We start from the raw sequence: 18,942 nt of genomic DNA, 5'->3' as shown, positions 1-18,942 counted from the left end.
CGCCCAGGTGTTGTTCAATCTTATTCCGTCCATTTAATTTCGACTTAAGGATCAGTCCCAGTCTGCGCAAATACTCCACCGTAAATTTTTCTGTCATTCCTTTCTCCCTCAATTTATCCATTATTATTATTATTATTATTATTATTATTATTATTATTATTATTATTATTATTATTATTATTATCATTGAGTGAGAGACCAGTACGTGCCATCAAAGTGAAACGGGTAAAATATACGAAGCTCAGTATACCCAATATGCCTACTCGTCTGGTAAGAGTATACAAGGCACATGCATCACAACCATATGTGCGTGACATGATGATCTCATAACAAGATAAACGGCGTATAACCTCCTTGCAGGTCGGGCTTAGTTCGGATTTTCTTCAGGTCGGATAGCCCATCCCACTCAAAAGGTACCTGAATAAGGGTTGTTTAAGGATGTTGATCGAAATACCCATGTTTCCAAAGGTCAATTATCCAAACCCCAAGGAATTCCTTACAATATATTGCAGTGATACTCCTCCACTACTTCTGCTCGTGATCAGAGATACAAATATCGTCAGCCACTAAGGTACATGCCCAACTGGTTACAGTCAAACAACTGGCAAGTAAATCTGTAGCAGAATATTTGCTATAGCTCATCCTTTATACCAAGACAAACAATGTATATGATAACACTTCCAATAAGTTAAGATAAGAAACCATGAGAGCCACTGCCTGGTACTGTATCAGGGCATTTGGGCATTCTTCTTCTTCTTCTTCTTCTTCTTCTTCTTCTTCTTCTTCTTCTTCTTCTTCTTCTTCTTCTTCTTCTTCTTCTTCTTCTTCTTCTTCTTCTTCTTCTTCTTCTTCTTCTTCCTATTATTATTATTATTATTATTATTATTTTATGTTTGACTTTTGCTTTGCATTTGTACAAGTTGGATCCAAGTCTCACCCAGAGACCTCAAGAGACAACAACTTAGACGTTCATGTAGGTGTTATGCCTAGGGTACCAAATATTTGGATTTGTACATAGTGTTGTTCTAGAGAATGTTTAAGAAACCATAAGAAAATTGTGTTATTATTATTATTATTATTATTATTTTATGTTTGACTTTTGTTTTGCATTTGTACAAGCTGGATCCAAGTCTCACCCAGAGACCTCAAGAGACAACAAGTTAGAAGTTCATGTAGGTGTTATGCCTAGGGTACCAAATATTTGGATTTGTACATAGTGTTGTTCTAGAGAATGTTTAAGAAACCATAAGAAAATTGTGTTATTATTATTATTATTATTATTATTTTATGTTTGACTTTTGTTTTGCATTTGTACAAGCTGGATCCAAGTCTCACCCAGAGACCTCAAGAGACAACAAGTTAGAAGTTCATGTAGGTGTTATGCCTAGGGTACCATATATTTGGATCTGTACAGTTTTGTTCTAGTGAATATTTAAGAAACCATAAGAAAATTATCTGTTTGCTTTAAAATTTGAGATCACATAGACAGTATTTTACGTAGGATATGGGCAGTTCCCATGAGCACTATCTTTTGAACTTCAGCCATTTTGGGGTTTCCTGGTATCTGAGCTAGGTAGTAATCAGCCCGTTTCGCTGTCATTCCCAGGGCACCTATGACAATAGGTATTGTTTTCGTCATCATCATTATTATTATCATTATTATTGAGTGAGAGAGCAGTGCATGCCATCAAAGTGACACTGGGGTAAAATATACGAAGCCCATTATACCCTTCATGACTACCCGTCTGATAAGGGTACACCAGGCATATGCATCACAACCATATGTGCACAATATGGTGATCTCATATCAAGATAAACAGTGCATGAACTTGCAGGTGGGGCCCAGTAAGAATTTATTTCCTTCAGGTTGAGTAGCCCATCCCACTCAAAAGGTCCCTGAATAAGGTTTGTTTAAGGATGTTGAATGACACACCCTTGTTTCCAAAGGTGAATTATTCAAACCCCAAAGAATTCCTCTCAACACATGGCTATGATGCTTCCCCACTACTTCTGCTCATGATCAGAGATGCACATATTGTCAGCCACCAAGGGACATGCTCAACTAGTTAAGGTCAAACAACTGACAAGCAAATCTGTGGTATTGAGCAGAATATTTGCTGAAGCCCATCTTTTTATACCAAGACAAAACAATGTACATGATAACACTTCCAATCAATTAAGATCAGAAGCCATGAGAGCCACTGCCTGGTACTATTATTATTATTGTTATTATCATCATCATCATCATCATCATCATCATCATCATCATCATTATCATTGGCACGGAAGTAACGTCAGTCGGAGCTGCCCGAGGTGCGTGCAGAGCAATGAAACCGCTCTGCACTCACTCGTTCAGTGTCGGACAATTTCCGTCGTGTGATTTTATGTTGAGCACTTGCTGTCGCGTGCCACACGAATCCGGCTATCACAAGATCGATTGTTACGATTGCTCCGCCGGCCGCCTCCTTTGGCCGGGAAGGCCGGACAGGTTTCATCTGCGTGGTGGCAATGGTGACAGAATTTTTGTTGTGGACAAGGCTGAAAGCGCTGAAGACGTGCATTTTCCTCTCTGACGGATCTCTGATCGATTTTCTCCACTTGAAGCAGCGGATCAGAGTGAGGAGTGTGGTGCTCCCTTCCATCGAATTTATGGAAAGGTGAGTTAGAGTGGCAAGCATGGTTCGTGTGAACGGGCCTGCTCTGAATATGCGCTTCTGAGTGGGGTAAGAGAAAGGGGAAGCATTTGCTTCAGTGGTCAGGGAAACCGTGATTTTCTGTGGGGTTTGCACGAATTTCCCTTGGAAGGCCCCCACCACCATCACATTGCGGAATTATAATTCTTAAATTTCATTGTTCATTCTTATTATTGTTTCATATGTTTTTGTATTTCCGTCCGTCTGTTTTATGCAGGCTTATGTGGCCAATAAAAAAAAACATTGATTTTATCATTAAGAAAGTTGTGAGCTGGCAGAGTCGTTAGCACGCTGGACGAAATGCTTAGCGGTATCTCGCCTATTGCTATGTTCTAAGCTCAAATTCCGCCGAGGTCGACTTTGCCTTCATCCTTTCAGGGTCGATAAATTAAGTACCAGTAAAACACTGGAGTCGATATAATCGACTAGTTCCCTCCCCAACAACTTCAGACCTTGTGAATCGAGTAGAAAGGATTATTATTATTTTATGTTTGACTTTTGTTTTGCATTTGTACAAGTTGGATCCAAGTCTCACCCAGAGACCTCAAGAGACAACAAGTTAGAAGTTCATGTAGGTGTTATGCCTAGGGTACCATATATTTGGATTTGTACAGTTTTGTTCAAGTGAATGTTTAAGAAACCATAAGAAAATTATGTTTGCTTTAAAATTTGAGATCATATAGACAGTATTTTACGTAGGATATGGGCAGTTCCCATGAGCACTATCTTTTGAACTTCAACCATTTTGGGGTTTCCTATTATTATTATTATTATTATTATTATTATTATTATTATTATTATTATTATTATTATTATTTTTATAATTATTATTATTATTATTATTATTATAATTATTATTATTATTATATACTTGGCTTCTGCTTTGTATTTGTCCTGCCAAAGACGGCTTTGTTTTTCATCCATTTCGGAGTCGCTAAAATAATTACGTCTAAGATACTGGAGTCAATATTATCGACAGACACCCTCCGCCAAAACTGCTGACCTTGTGCCAAAATTAGGAAGCGGTATTCGATAATTATATATTGTATGATATGCAAGAGGCTTTCTATCTCAGAAGCAGCCGAAACATTGAGCAATAGTCGTTTACTAAGTGCAGTAATGCTCGGGATTCCCGCTGACATCATATTTCGTCTTTGTTTGGCTATACATTCAAACAGGAAATGGTAATATAATAAACATTTTCCTGTTACACATTTTTCTGGATACATTATAGTATAATTAGAAAGTAAATAGTATATTTGGAAAGTATGAGAAATTCAGCATTTCATCAATAATTTCACCTTACTTTTTACACGTAACAGCAGAAATTTTCAATTTCAACACTTCTATGATAATGGTACCTCATAAATATTTTATTGTCAAATATGATTAAATGTCACATCACTATCACACAAAGTCAACAATCATTTTCTTAATAATTTTGATGTATAAATATTTTTTTAATTTTTTTATTTCATATTTTATCTTTATTTCTGTGTGCTCGTGCGCGAGTGTGCGCGTGCGTAATTAGGTCTTTTCCCTAAGTAGTTTCTCTGAATCGTTTCATATTTTTCCGAATTATACGAGGATTCTCTTTTTTCACCTGCTCTTCATAAACACACACGCACAAACACACACGCTCGCACACGCAAACACACACCCACATATTCACACACGCACATATGATCTCTCTCTGTCTCCTCTCCTTCACTCACTCACGAATTCTCTCAGTGGCTGAGCTTCACGTACAACTGAGTGTATGTATGTACGTGTGCATACGACTGTGTCAGTGTAGGCGTGCATACTTAGTGTATGTCTGTGTCAGCTAATGAATGTGTACGTGTGTCGATTGGTACATATCTGAATATGACAACCAGCAAGTGATGAGATAACTTTCAGTGCAAACGCTAGAGTGTAGTTCCCAAATTTGAATTATCAAAATATATTTTTCCAAATTTAGATATCCAGTTCGATCACTTCTACACACACAAACTCTCTCTCTCTCTCTCTTTCTTTCTTTCTTCCTCTACCTCTTTTTCTCTCTACTACTTTATCTCTCTCCTCCTCAAACCCGATGTTGCCTGAACAGGTACATGATGTACCGCGCATCAGGCGTCGAAGTGGTTGCGGAGCAACGTGAGGTCAAGTGTTTTGCTGATGAACACCAGGCACCAGATGGTCTAGGAATTGAAATCATGATCTTATGACCGCTAGGCCATTAATCCTCAGAAAATATTACATACATAATGTATATTGGTTCGAAATTTTAGAACGAGGATTGCAATTTCAATGGATGGTTTAAGTCGAATATGTTGAGCTTTGTAGACAACTAATACTTATTTTATTCACCTCGAAATAATGAAGGGCTAAGTCAACTGTGGTGGAATCTATATATGTGTGTGTCTGTGTGTGTGTGTGTGTGTGTGTGTGTGTGTGTGTGTGTGTGTGTGTGTGTGTGTGTGTGTGTGTGTGTGTGTATGTGAGTGTGTGGGCGCGTATGCGTGTGTGTCCAGCTATAAATATATATGTGTCTGCGTATGCGACTTTGTGTGAGCGCTGTTTGCGGATGTGTGTGAATGTGTGAAATCTACACATGGCCCAACTGGATACGAACATTGATTTCCCATTTTCTCTTATTCGATTGTAAAGCACCATCAACGTCCCTGTAATTATACCGGGACATTGACATCAGAAGTAGCATAATAAGTATTTTTATCTTAAGTAAATGTAAATGAAAATACACGGATGTAATCTTTTCGAAAAGAATTCTATACTCCCCAACCAATAGTTTTTGATTAAAACAAAATGTTTTTATTTGTAACTTCTAGGATGTTTTATGAATGGTATATGCTATACAGCTGGTCGGACAATTGACGATAAAAATGACTGTGTTAAACATACCTGCACTAATTTAGGAGATAGAAGATATGAGTGGGAAACCACACATGCCGGTATGTTAAAATATTACTTTACATTATTTCTCTCTGTCTCCCTCTCCCGCTACCCCCTCTCTATTTCTCTGTATCCCTCATTCTCTCTCCCCTCTCTCTATCTCCCCCTCTCTCTCTCTGCTTCTCCCTCCGCCAATTTTTCTCTCTCTATATAAATTATGATAATAATATAAATTTAATCAAAAGATTAAATGTGGTACTTAAAATGTTTGAGGCACCAGCATTTGGTAGGATAAAAACCAATAACAAAATCAAGAGATTTGGTGAATAAAATATGAAGAAAAGCAACAATAATTCATCAGATTATAGCAGTACGTACGTTTCGTACAAACTTCATTTATTTATGTAGTGAGAACACCACATAAGATGTGCAATGAAAATGTACTCCTCAGCTGCATAATGGAAGTTCATTTTAGAAAGTCATTTTGTAGATGTGTACAAAAACAAGAGTAGGAGATGAAGAAAATACCATATTGACTGGTATCAGCAGTCTAGTCTACACATCTACAAAATGACTTTCTAAAATGAACTTCCATTATGCAGCTGAGGAGTACATTTTCATTGCACATCTTATGTGGTTAGGGCAGCGGACTCGCGCTCATAGGATCGCGGTTTCGATTCCCAGACCGGGCGTTGTGAGTGTTTATTGAGCGAAAACACCTAAACGTCCACGAGGCTCCGGCAGGGGATGGTGGCGAACCCTGCTGTACTCTTTCACCACAACTTTCTCTCACTGTTTTTGTTGTGCCTGTAATTCAAAGGGTCAGCCTTGTCACACTGTGTCACGCTGAATATCCCCGAGAACTACGTTAAGGGTACACGTATCTGTGGAGTGCTCAGCCACTTGCACGTTAATTTCACGAGCAGGCTGTTCCGTTGATCAAATCAACTGGAACCCTCGACCTCGTAAACGACGAAGTGCCAACAACTCATCATTTTAGACCGTTATACACTTTTTTCTACTTACATTATACCTTTCACCCATCTTATAGAATGGTGATTTATATTTTCTTATCAAGCCATCTTATTACCTTTATTTAATTGCTTTTTTGTTTATTTATTTATTTATTCATTCATTTCTATACATATATACATTTTTTAAAAAATTATTTATTATTAAATTAACTTATATATTTGTTTCCCACATCTTCTCGCTCTATATTGATATATTGACATATTGAAATATGAAGTAATGATATATTGATCAATTGATATGGAATTCTTCCTCTTTCTTCCCTGCCCATTCGTATCTATTTCTGCCTGTCCATAATTTTAAACCTTTGTATATGCTGTAACAAAGTTTATCTGCTCTAAAACATCCAACCAACTCATACTAGTCACTTAATTTCATTAATTTCATGTATTTTACTAACCTCCCTTTGATTGTAAATTATCTCAATATACACTATATTAGGAATCTGAATCGCATTTTTTTTTCTTTTTCTTGTTAATTTGTTTATCAAACTTTTTATTTAATTGTATTGATAACAACCTATATTTTTAATGTTTTCAATAGCAAATATTGCATTTTATCATATAAGCCTTAATTTGACTATGTTACTTCAATGAGAAGCTTCTAACTTATATAATTACATAAATTCCTAATTATATTATTATTCTCCCACCTCCATCTTGTTTTTAAATGAATTCCGACTTTTTAGCATGTCTTTTGCATATAATTAACTAATTAATTATATTTCGTATATAGATGCGTGTTGTCTTCTGTTTTATGTTTATACTTACATAAAAACAAATTCTCACTTGTCTATTCAATAATATATTCTTTACTTTTCATTATCTTATTACTTTATTTTATTTATATCATCTTGCATTTTTATTTGATCTCTATTGTATTTATATGTTGTAATGCACCTAAAGGAATGTATTTTTATTAGTTCACTATAATACTATAATATTATATTAATTTTAGATACTGCTTATCTATAATGTTAACTGGAGGCGCAATGGCCCAGTGGTTAGAGCAGCGGACTCACGGTCATAGGATCGCCAACAACAACAATAATAATGTTAATTATTTATGATATACTGCTATCACATTCTTATAACCACCTTCACAATTTCTTTCATTTAATACTCTAGAGAGATATATTGTTTTAATATCATATCATATTCTTTATTTTTGTAATTACTTCGATAAATATACTACCTCTCTTCGCTTTATAGGGTCCATACCATGTTCTTTCTATATAGCATTTATCAATTAACGGTTTGGAGCCGTATACAGTGGAACATGAAAATGTAATGACATATTTTTAGCCAACTCTGATGAGATTCAGGTTTAATATGTTTTAAATTATGTTAATCAATTTCTAAAGTCTTGAACCGAAATAGCTGTCAGAGATGATGTCCAATTTTATAATTAATAGATAATTATTAATTTAATTATCTCTCTATTTTCTTTGTATATATATATATGTGTGTGTGTGTATGTGTGTATATATATACACACACACATATATATATACATATATATATATAGATTGATATATAGACAGACAGACAGACAAATAAACAGACAGACAGATATATATATATATAGAGAGAGAGATATAGATAGACAGACAGACAGATAGATAGATAGATAGATAGATAGAGAGAGAGAGAGAGAGAGAGAGAGAGAGAGAGAGAGAGATTATATTGTATTGTAATTCGTAGTCGCCCTCTGTATTATTCGGTTCACAAGTAAATGGAAGAATATTTATAAAGCAAGAGAGGTGAATGAAAGACCTCTTGGAAATTCCGCAGCTTATGTTGATTTTGTTTGATTGCATGACTCTGTTGTTGTGCAGATGTCTAGCTTAGCAAACTACGTCGAAGATAAAAGTTACGGAAAAGATATTGTATATTTCTAGAATTTTCATTATTCAAACATGATGTCGGACATTTTACTAATCAATTTATGTATACATAAGTTCATCATAAGTTCATATCTTTTGTACGATAGTTTCCAAATACGATTTAGTCCCAGAGGTTGACTTTGCCATTCCTCCTTTTACAGGTCAATAAATTAAGTACTACTTGAACTTCGATGTAATCTACTTAATCACTATCCCAACGTGGGAGGCAAGGAATAATTGTTGTTTAGTTCTTCTACAGTTTCCTCAGCTCTCGAGCTAGATCCTGATATCTCTCAATTATTTCTTTGGTATTACCTCTGCTATTGTAGGGAATTGCAAACTCTGTAATCTTATAGTATTTGTTTAGTTTGTCCTCTATCAGCATATCTGATCTTCTTACTTAATTAGTATTCTTTTATTTTTCTATTCTTTTACTTGTGTCAGTCATTTGATTGCAGCCATGCTGGATTACCGTCTTTAGTCGAGCAAAGCGACTCTAGGACTTATTCTTTGTAAGGCTAGTACTTATTCTATCGAATCTTTTTGCCGAACCGCTAAGATACGGGGACGTAAACACGCCAGCATCGGTTGTCAAGCGATGGTGGGGGGACAAACACAGACACACAAACACACACACACGCACATAGTGAGAATTTACAAAAAATAAAAGACGAAGACGGGTGCGTAAACAACAAACATATGTCTTAGTTTAGCGCTCGGGAAGTGAGACAGTCTTTTACGTTTCGAGCCTACGCTCTTCGACAGAAAGGGACACAGAGATAAACAGGGAGAGAAAATAATAAAAAAGATTTAGTGGTTAGCGATCTATTTATATATACGACGGGCTTCTTTCAGTTTCTGTCAGCCAAAATCCACTCACAAGGCTTTAGTCGGCTCGAGGCTATAGTAGAAGACACTTGGTCAAAGTGCCACGCAGTGGGACTGAACCCGGAACCATGTGGTTCGTAAGCAAGCTACTTACCACACAGTCACTTCTGCACCTATATGTCTAGTCTTTATGGGGAAGTTTCTCAAGATGTCTTAATACTAATTTTCTATCACAGACTGTGGTTCGTGTTCATACTAGTTTTCTGTTGTTGTGAAGCCACGTACTCGGTTAACATCCCAATGCATTCTTTTACCTAAACAGTCATGTCTGCTTTCATACTTCTATTGTGCTACTGTCCTGCACTCACGCTGAAAATGGTTGATATTTTTTTCTCTTTCTTATACATCTTACATTTGATGTCTAACTGACTTTTGTCGATGATTGCTTTATCAGTTTTGTACTGTTTGATGGGATATAATTAGCATTTCTCTATCTTATTTCAATGTCTCTCTTTAGCTTTCAATCAGGTTCTTCTATCGATTCCTCTCAGGGCTGGTAGTATATTTCTAAAGTTTTTAGATATATTTTTTTCAGATTGGGTGGCATTGAACCCAATGCTCCGTTGGCAATAGGGATACCCTTTATGTTTGACTCTCGTAGCTGCCACATCTTATCGATCTCGATTCTCAGGTCTCGATATTTATCAATCTTTTCTCTTTTTATCATTTATGGTTTCCTTTCATTATAATTTTATTTCAGCTGCCGTATTACCAGGTATCCACCGGAGGCCAAGAGTAGCGAGGGCACTTTTGTTTTGCTATTTTTGCTAAAACTATCACCGCATTTATTCTATTTTAGATGAAGAGTGTTTTCTGTAGTAAATGGGCTGTATCCATCAAGGTTATCTTTTGTAGCTCACGGAGACTGGAGTTACCAGGAAATTGCTTAATATATTTCTCAACTCCCTTCTTTATCATTCCCAATGTACCAATTACTACTGGTATTATCATAGTACCAAACTTCCACATTTTTGCGATTTCAATTTGCAGATCTTTGTTGTAAGAAAGATTTTTGTATTCCTTTCTTGAGACATTTTTGATCTGTGGGACAGACATATCAATTAACAGATAAGTTTTTCTGATAATGTCTGGTCAATTGGAGTAAATTTTTTTGTCTATCTATATTGGGAAGTTCCAAAGGACGGTGACGCCCTTGCTATTTACAACATCCTCTGGATGGTGCCTGTACCATTTATCATGGGATTTAATTTTGTAGTATTTACAAGCATTCTAGTGGTTGTACTACCCTAGTCTGTCATGTCTTATGAGGTACTCCTTTACAGCGAGGACTTGGCAACCAGAAACAACATATACGAAACCCAATATACCCATCATGACTATCCGCCTGATAAAGATACACCGGGCATGTTCATGACAGCCATATGTGCGCGACAAGATGATCTCATATCAAGATTAACAGCGCATAACCTTCCAGGTGGGGCCCTGTTAAAATTTTCTTCAACTCGAAAGGTCCCTGTATGGTTTGTTTAAGGATGATGAACAAAACACCCAACTTTCCAAAGGTAAATTATTCGAACCCCAAAGGATTCCTCTCAACACATGGCTATGATGCTTCCCCAGTACCTCTGCTCGTGATCAGAGATGCACATATCGTCAAACACTAAGGGACATGCACAAATAGTTAAGATCAAATAATTGACAACAAATCTGTAGTATTAAGCAGAATATTTGCTGTAGCCCATCTTTTATACCAAGACAAAACAATGTACATGATAACACATCCAATCAATTAACATCAGAAGCCATGAGAGCCACTGCCTGGTACTGCATCAGGGCATTTATTATTATTATTATTATTATTATTATTATTATTATTATTATTATTATTATTATTATTATTATTATTATTATTATTATTATTGTTCAGGAATAAGGAGAGAACACCGAGGAAGTTTAACATGTGAGAACGATAAATCACTGCTCCGAAACTTATCCAAAAACATCGGAAATAAAGACATCGCATGGAGCCAAAAAATATATTATTAATATATTATATAATATATATTATTATTATATATTATATATTATTATTATTATTATTATTATTATTATTATTATTATTATTATCATCATCATCATCATCATCATCATCATCCTCAAATCCATCCATCTACGATGAGGGCATAAAACGAGGGACGAAAATCATATCAACAGTATGTACTGAAAAATATGTAAATGGATTTTAATATCAATATGATTGTAAAACTTCTTTGTAGACATTCTTTTGTGTTGGGTCAACACTAATTTTCAAGTTACTGGAGTCCGTGCTGTACGCATAGCGACGTATAACTGGCCGCGTGTAAACATTGGAGTCGGTAAAAGTACACCTACACGATCTTAAGTATGGCCCTGTGCCTTGTTTGCTGTAGATGAGAATGCCAGTTACATAGGAGACTGCCTGCGTCTTAATTGGAACGAAAACTGGTTATCGGTTGGTATAAGGGGTATCTGCGGAATGAACAGGCGTTTACCATTGTGGGGGCCAGTTGCAATCACTGCTTCAATAACCTTGGAATTTAGTTCTGGTACCTTGTATCTCGTTCCACTGCAATGTCCATTGCTTGGATCAAGATTCATAAGGAACATTATCGGACAGTTCTTTTTCAATTGAATTTTATGGAGTGGCAATCCCGATGGATTTAAGTGGTTCAAGAAATCCTGTGGGTAGTGGTGGTAATTTTCGTCAGCTGTTGTATCTGAACTACAGTACTCTCGACTTTCCCGAGGGAAGTTGCTAATCATATGCTCATTCACACTGTTTACCTCTTCATTGGTTGAGGCGTTGACAGCTTGTGAACACAGCTATGATACGATTTTGTAGTTTTCACTTAAATCATTAAAGACGAATTTGGATTCTAGCCAAATTTGAATCACATTCTTCAGTGGGTCGGAGAACGGACATTGTTCGGAACCGATGTCGCTTAAATAGGTTGCTAAAGTTGCATCTGATGAATTTCGTACCCTCATGTTTTTCTTTAGACTCAACTCCGTCAAAGACCTCCAGATTTACGAATTTTTCAAAGTGGCTTGCTCTATTTGGGCTCGACCACCACGTTTAACAACAGGTAGAATCTGCTTCCTGTCGCCTACAAAAAGAACCAATACTCCTCCAAACAGAGTTGCGTAGGAAACGATCCAAGTATTCGTATATGAGCCTGTCGCCTTGGCTGACTTCATAGACTGGTCATTCTGAAGAGTTGTGCAGTTGCATCCTGAGATGACACATTGCAGCAGGAGTCCGGTATTATGTTTATAGGCACATTGAACCAAGAATGAAATATCCGGTCATTGTGCAGCAATGTTGCCACAATATCAAACAGAGCTGTGGCGAGTACGATTGTTTTTTTCTCCGAACGTAGAAAATCTACGATGGCCTTGATAAGATATGTTTTGCTAGTTCCACCATTCGCGCTTAAGGCGAAAACCTTGTTTTCCTTTTGTAAAACTGAGTTTACAACCATATGAAAGTTGTGCTTTTGGTCAATATTTAGAGTATTGTAGATGTCTGTAGACACTATTCGAAGGCACTCTGTGTTATAGTTACATTCTTCTGCGATAATCTTTGGTATCAGTTGATTAGTTTCGTTATATTCAGGTTGAGGCAGTGGGAAATTTCGAACCAGGTCAAGTTTATCTCTTTGCATTCGCTCCTGCAGACGAATCAATATTTTATTTTCAATGCGAGAGGTAAGAGCTTTAATGTTGTTTCTTTGCATGAGGTTTCGTCCTGGTTCAGTTTTTCATTCTTCCCGAAAGTTCATCGGATCAGGTGGCCGGCAGTAAATAAACATGATGGCGAAGAAGTCGCGTAGCGAATCTCCGAAGCGAATACTAGCTGCTTCCCCCATTGCACGGTGTATTTTTTGGTCGTCCGATATCAGACCAGTTTTCTTGCAGGCCTCCTGAAATGTTGAACATGCATTTCCCTCCACGGTCTTCAGTTCATCAAAGCTGGTCGCATATGTTGAAGGAGGATCCGAAGGTGAAATAGTTCTGACTGATGAGCACTATATGGTATGATTAGGATTCGTCCGATATTATCAGTTTTGACGTTACGATTATCATCTGTTGTGCCTTTTTTTCGTTTTTGCTACGACTTGGTTTTATTGTTCCTATATATATATATATATATATATATATATATATATATATATATATATATATATATATATATATATATATATATATTATATATATATATATAATACAAAGAATATATATGCATGTATACACACATATATGTATATACTTACATCTACATGTGTATATAGATGCATATCAGGGTACAGGACGTTAGAACAATGAACTACAGACATATAAATTTGACATGGGCGATTCTTTCTTGTCTTGGGATTCATGGTCAAACGGCTGGGTGGAATTGCGCGAAAAATTACACAGATGTGTAGAATGATCCGGTGGTGACGCTGAGCTTTGTATTTTTCATAGCTCCCATGGTTACGAGATAATCTACTATAATAATACTCTTGCGTTTATGAATGAGAAAGGAAGGGGTGATAAATGAATAAAGAAGGAAGGCATGATAGATGAATAAGGGAGGAAGAAGTGATGTCATGCTTGGTAGTGGGATGATGAAAATTGTACGCTGAAAAATTAATCAAACAGCGTTTCAACTCTGTGTGAATATGTGTGTGTGTGTGTGTGTGTGTGTGTGTGTGTGTGCACGCAACGGAAGTGAGATGGTTCATCTTTGTTCGCTTAATATTTGCATTTATTTTTTGATTTGGTTGAATCTTGGTTGGTTTTTTTTTTGGTCAGTTATTTTTAGCGTTTTGACAGAAAAAAGTCATTCTAAAATTGTTTTTTAACGGAAGTGTGCCCAAACAAGTCGAATGCTTACACAGAGCAGGTTTCACAGCCACATCATCAAAACCAACCGGGTGAAATCGGGCTTAGCTGCTAATATATATATAAATTTTGAAAAAGTTGGAGTCAACAGGAAGGAGGACGGTTAGATATTTACAATTGTTTCCGCGCAGAGTAATTCTCCATGCTTGCAGGTATTTGGTTATGTAACCGTTTCCCTGCATTATGAGATCCAGTTGTGTTTCCTTGTGATATATAAATATCGTCTCCATAAAATCAAATTCTCAGCTTCAGGCGCATCCTATCCGTCTGACGCGGCATACAAGTTAGTAGTAGCCACTGAGTGTATCAAGAGACGTGTTGCGGGTGAAAGTCTGTTGGTAAACTGCATTGAAGAAATGGATTTAGTGGGATGGTGGTTTTGCTATTAAATAGTTTTGCTATTAAAGGGACTGCCGTTTTAAAGGCATTGGCATTTGATTACTTTGTAGTGTTGATTTATTCATCATAGTAGGCTACACTTTCGATTGTACTTGGCTGATCTATAAGAATTCACTGGTCTTTTAGTTTGATGGCTTACATGTACACGTACATCATTTTGTCTATATCTACATTTATATACGCCAATACGTACACATACATGCCCCCACACACATATACATTTATATACATACCCATGTTTGGACACACACATACACACACAGATACACGCACAAATACTCACACACGCAAGCACACACACACACACACATATATATATATATATATATGTCACCATGATAGATCGCTGACCAACACATTCAATTTTTTTTTTCTCCGTGATTTTCTCCTTGTTTTCTCCGTATTCTTTCTGTTGAAGAGCGTAGCTCGAAACGTTAAAGACTTTCTCTATTCCCGAGCGTTAAACTAATACATCCTTTTGTTGTTTACACCACCTGTCCTCGTCTGTTGTTTTTTTAGTAAATTCTCCCATATATATATCTATATATATATATATATATATATATATATATATATATATATATAAATTCCTATACATTTCCCTGAGAAGAAGTTTACATTTTTAACATCGACGATTCCTATGGATCGCATAAATTGTAATTCTTCGAAACATATGTCGGAATAAAGTATGCAGTTATGACATGCGTTCACTCCATTCCTTAAATTTATATATATATATATATATATATATATATATATATATATATATATATATACAAACATACAGATATATGCGCGCACGTGCACACGTAGACACACATACAAATATATGTACATATGCACACACGTACACATATGAATACAAACATACATACATGCATGTGTGGTATAATGAACGTTGACGATATTGGTTAATAAACAGAAAGAGAATTCAGCGTGCGATAAGATATGCCCGTTTATTAGCAAAGCATACACAGTAATGGGCTCTTCCTATTAGGGAAACGAATGTGTTCTTTTAAACTAGAGAGTCCACGTAATGGTCGGTGACTAATCTAATGGAGATAACACGAGATCCCCCTTTCAGGTTATGAGTTCACTCTTAGTGTACACTGCCGGCTTGGTAATTCCCGATTTGTCAACACAGGGACATCCCTGTGCGCAGGGAACTGGGTCTTTGTTTGGTCAATTTGTTCGGTGAGATGTTCTGCTGAAATATCGCGGCTGTACTCGGGAACATTTCTGGGTGTGGTTGGTAAGATGGACAATTCTATTGGAGTAGCTACCTGAGGAAACTTGGTTTTCTCACTTCTATTGCGAAGATGGCTTCTGATTCGTCGAAGTAGTCCTGAATCTGCCTCGACAAGTATTGACCTTGGTGATAGGTTTCACCACTTTGGCTGGACTGGTTTTAGGTGTCTTCACCCAAACTGGCTGTTCTTCAGTAAAAGATACTCAATGACGTTTGTCGAAATTGACTTATTGTTTCAATTTGAGCTGAGAGTGCATTTTTGTGTTGCTCAACATTTTCTTGGCAGGATACATTTTTATAAGAAATTGTTGGAATGCAACTCCTGAGTTTCCTGTTCATCAACAACTCTTCAGGACTCTTGCCATGTTGTAGTGGAGTAATGCGATAATTAAGCACTGCGATATATGGATCATTTGCTTTTCTTCTTTTTTTAGAAAGTTTTTACCTATCTGAACTGCACGCTCAGCTTCTCCGTTTCCTTGTGGATAATGGAGACGACTGGCGAGGTGTAAAAAGCCAAAAACATTTGAAAAATCCCAGAACTCCTTCAATATGAATTGAGAACCATTATCCGAAATGACAACCTCCGGTATACCATATCTAGCAAATATTGATTTGCAGTTGTCAACGATAATGCTTGATATTGTTGTCTGTAGATGAGATAACTCTATCCATCTAGAATAGTAGTCAATGACTAATAGATATCTGTGTCTTTTCAATTCGAACAAGTCCATTCCTACCTTCTGCCATGGAAAGTCAGGTAACTCGGTAGGTCGTAGTGGTTCTGGTGGATATTTCTTTTCCTTCTCACAGATACTACACCCTCCTATGTTCTCAGCAATTTGCTTGGAAAAACCTGACCACCAAACATTGTCTCACGCCAGTGTTGGCATTTGACGATACCTTGGTATCCTTCGTGTAGACGATCCAAGATGTCTTTCTGGAGGTCTGCGGGGATGATGAGTCGGCTCTGATACAGTAAGAGTCCCTGATAAACTGTTAGGTACTGCCGTACAAACCAGTAAGATATTGTGTGACTGCTTCAGGCCAGTGGTCCATCTTGTAGAAGTTGATAATTTGACCACGGATTTTATTAGTGTCTTGTTTCTGCCTGATTTCCTCCAGTCGTTTGTCACTCACGGAGATGTTCTCTATGATAGTACGGATGAACATGTCTGACTCTGTCTCCTGCTGGAACTCTTGTTTCGTTGGTATTCTGCCAGGAGCCCTGGATAGGATATTTGCTGTAATGAGGTTTATCCTGCAGTGTGTGTGATCTCATAGGTGAATCTCATTAGGCGCATGCGGAAACGCTAGATTCTTGGAGTCAAATCAAATCTGGATTCTTGGAGTTTTTAGCAGTGGTAGTATAGGCTTGTGATCTGTTTCTATCAAGAACTTTGGTGGTCAGCACATCTGCAGCAAGAGTTGGACTCAGTTTACAGATGGGCTGAGGATAATAATATGCAGTTGAATGCTGAAAAATTCCAAGCCCTGCGCTATAGCGTCCAAAACTGAATATGAAACTTACAGAGTACACTGGTCCACAAGGAATTTCAATCCCAGAGCCGAAATCAGTGAAGGGCCTGGGTATTGACATGAGTGATGATACCTCTTTCCCTGTGCACATTACCAGGATGGCGACAAAGTGCAGATGACTGGCTGGATGGATCTTGAGAACATTCAGAACCAGAGAGAAGGAAGCCATGATGGTTCTCCAGAGGAATTCGTTCTCAGACGCCTGGATTACTGCTCGTAGCTATGGTCACCCACCAGTGTGAAATTAACAGCGGACTTTGAAGTAATCTAGAGAAGATTCACAAGGAAGATCATCTCTTTGCAACTGCTCAGCTACTGAGAAAAGGCTGAAACAGCTAAGACTCTACTCCCTGGAGCAAAGATGGGAGAGGTATGCTATAATATACATCTGGAAGATCCTGGAAAGTATTGTGCCAAATTTTGGCATTGAAAGCTACAGCAATGCCCAAACGGGACGACACTGCATAGTGCCAAAGATCCCAGCAACGCCATCATGCTTCAGAACCATTTACTGCAACATCCTGAGTTTCAGGGGCGCACAGCTTTTTAATATTCTTCCAAAAAGCCTTAGGAACCTGCAAAAAGTAGATGTAGGCGTTTTTAATTCAAAGCTGGACCTCTTCCTGTCGAGAGTCCCAGATGAACCTACCTCACGGCAAGAGGTGCAGATGAGGGTAGCTATATCAAACTCCATTCTTCACCAAGTGCCACATGTCGGAGGAATAGCTCAGTAATAAAAGTGTAGCAAAATGGCGGTGCATCATCAGCATGACCGCATCAAAAAAAAATCAGGAACCAATGCAAATAATCTAAAAAATGGAAAAAAATCATAGATTAACCAGTACATTGATAGGACCACCTTTAAAGTTTATTTAACCTTTAAATGCGGTCCTATCGATGTACTGGTTAATCAATGTTGTTCTCAATTTTCTAATTATTTATATATATATGTGTGTGTGTGTGTATATATATATACATGCATACGCACACAAACACACACACATATATACATACATACATACACAAGTTGTATATATATATATATATATATATATATATATATATACTCCAACACCGCCGGAAGCGCTACTCATTTGTATGATTTGGAAAATATTCCATCAGTATTGCACAAATGATGTTGGCATCAATTTTGAAATCCATCCAAGACTTGGCCCCCATGCTATCCGCCCACTACAAAAATCGAATTCGGTACACATAGCAATATTGCGTCACAATTACTTCACCTCAACTGGTCAGCTATCTTTAATACCATACCAAAATACGTCAAAACGGATGCCATAAAATTCAAACGTTCACTGGAGAAATATCTTCAAAAAATCCCGGACCAACCTCCTACACCCGGATATGTCTCCAACAATAATAACTCTTTGCTAGAGTGGGCCATGGTGCCTCATGTATGACTAAAAGACTTCAGCAAGAGGTGCTATTAAGTTAGACATGGTCTGGGCCCATACTGG

General features: G+C 37.1%; 1 protein-coding gene across 8 annotated transcripts in view; it reads left to right on the top strand.

The window, feature by feature from the left end:
• The window catches only part of LOC106869870 (uncharacterized), a 66,846-nt gene that overhangs the window by 31,100 nt on the left and 16,804 nt on the right, over positions 1 to 18,942 (top strand). For all 8 annotated transcript variants that reach the window (XR_016240778.1, XR_016240777.1, XR_016240776.1 and 5 more), the window contains one exon: positions 5,522 to 5,644. Coding sequence is in view for 5 of the 8 variants with exons in the window: in XM_089347918.1 (XP_089204044.1) it covers positions 5,522 to 5,644 (123 nt within the window). In the remaining 3 variants the exon portion in view is untranslated. The remainder of the gene's footprint in view (positions 1 to 5,521; positions 5,645 to 18,942) is intronic.

Source organism: Octopus bimaculoides, chromosome 2, assembly GCF_046866305.1.
Source record: "Octopus bimaculoides isolate indiv1 chromosome 2, ASM4686630v1, whole genome shotgun sequence".
NCBI lineage: Eukaryota > Metazoa > Mollusca > Cephalopoda > Octopoda > Octopodidae > Octopus > Octopus bimaculoides.
This window is presented reverse-complemented; position numbering and strand designations above follow the sequence as displayed.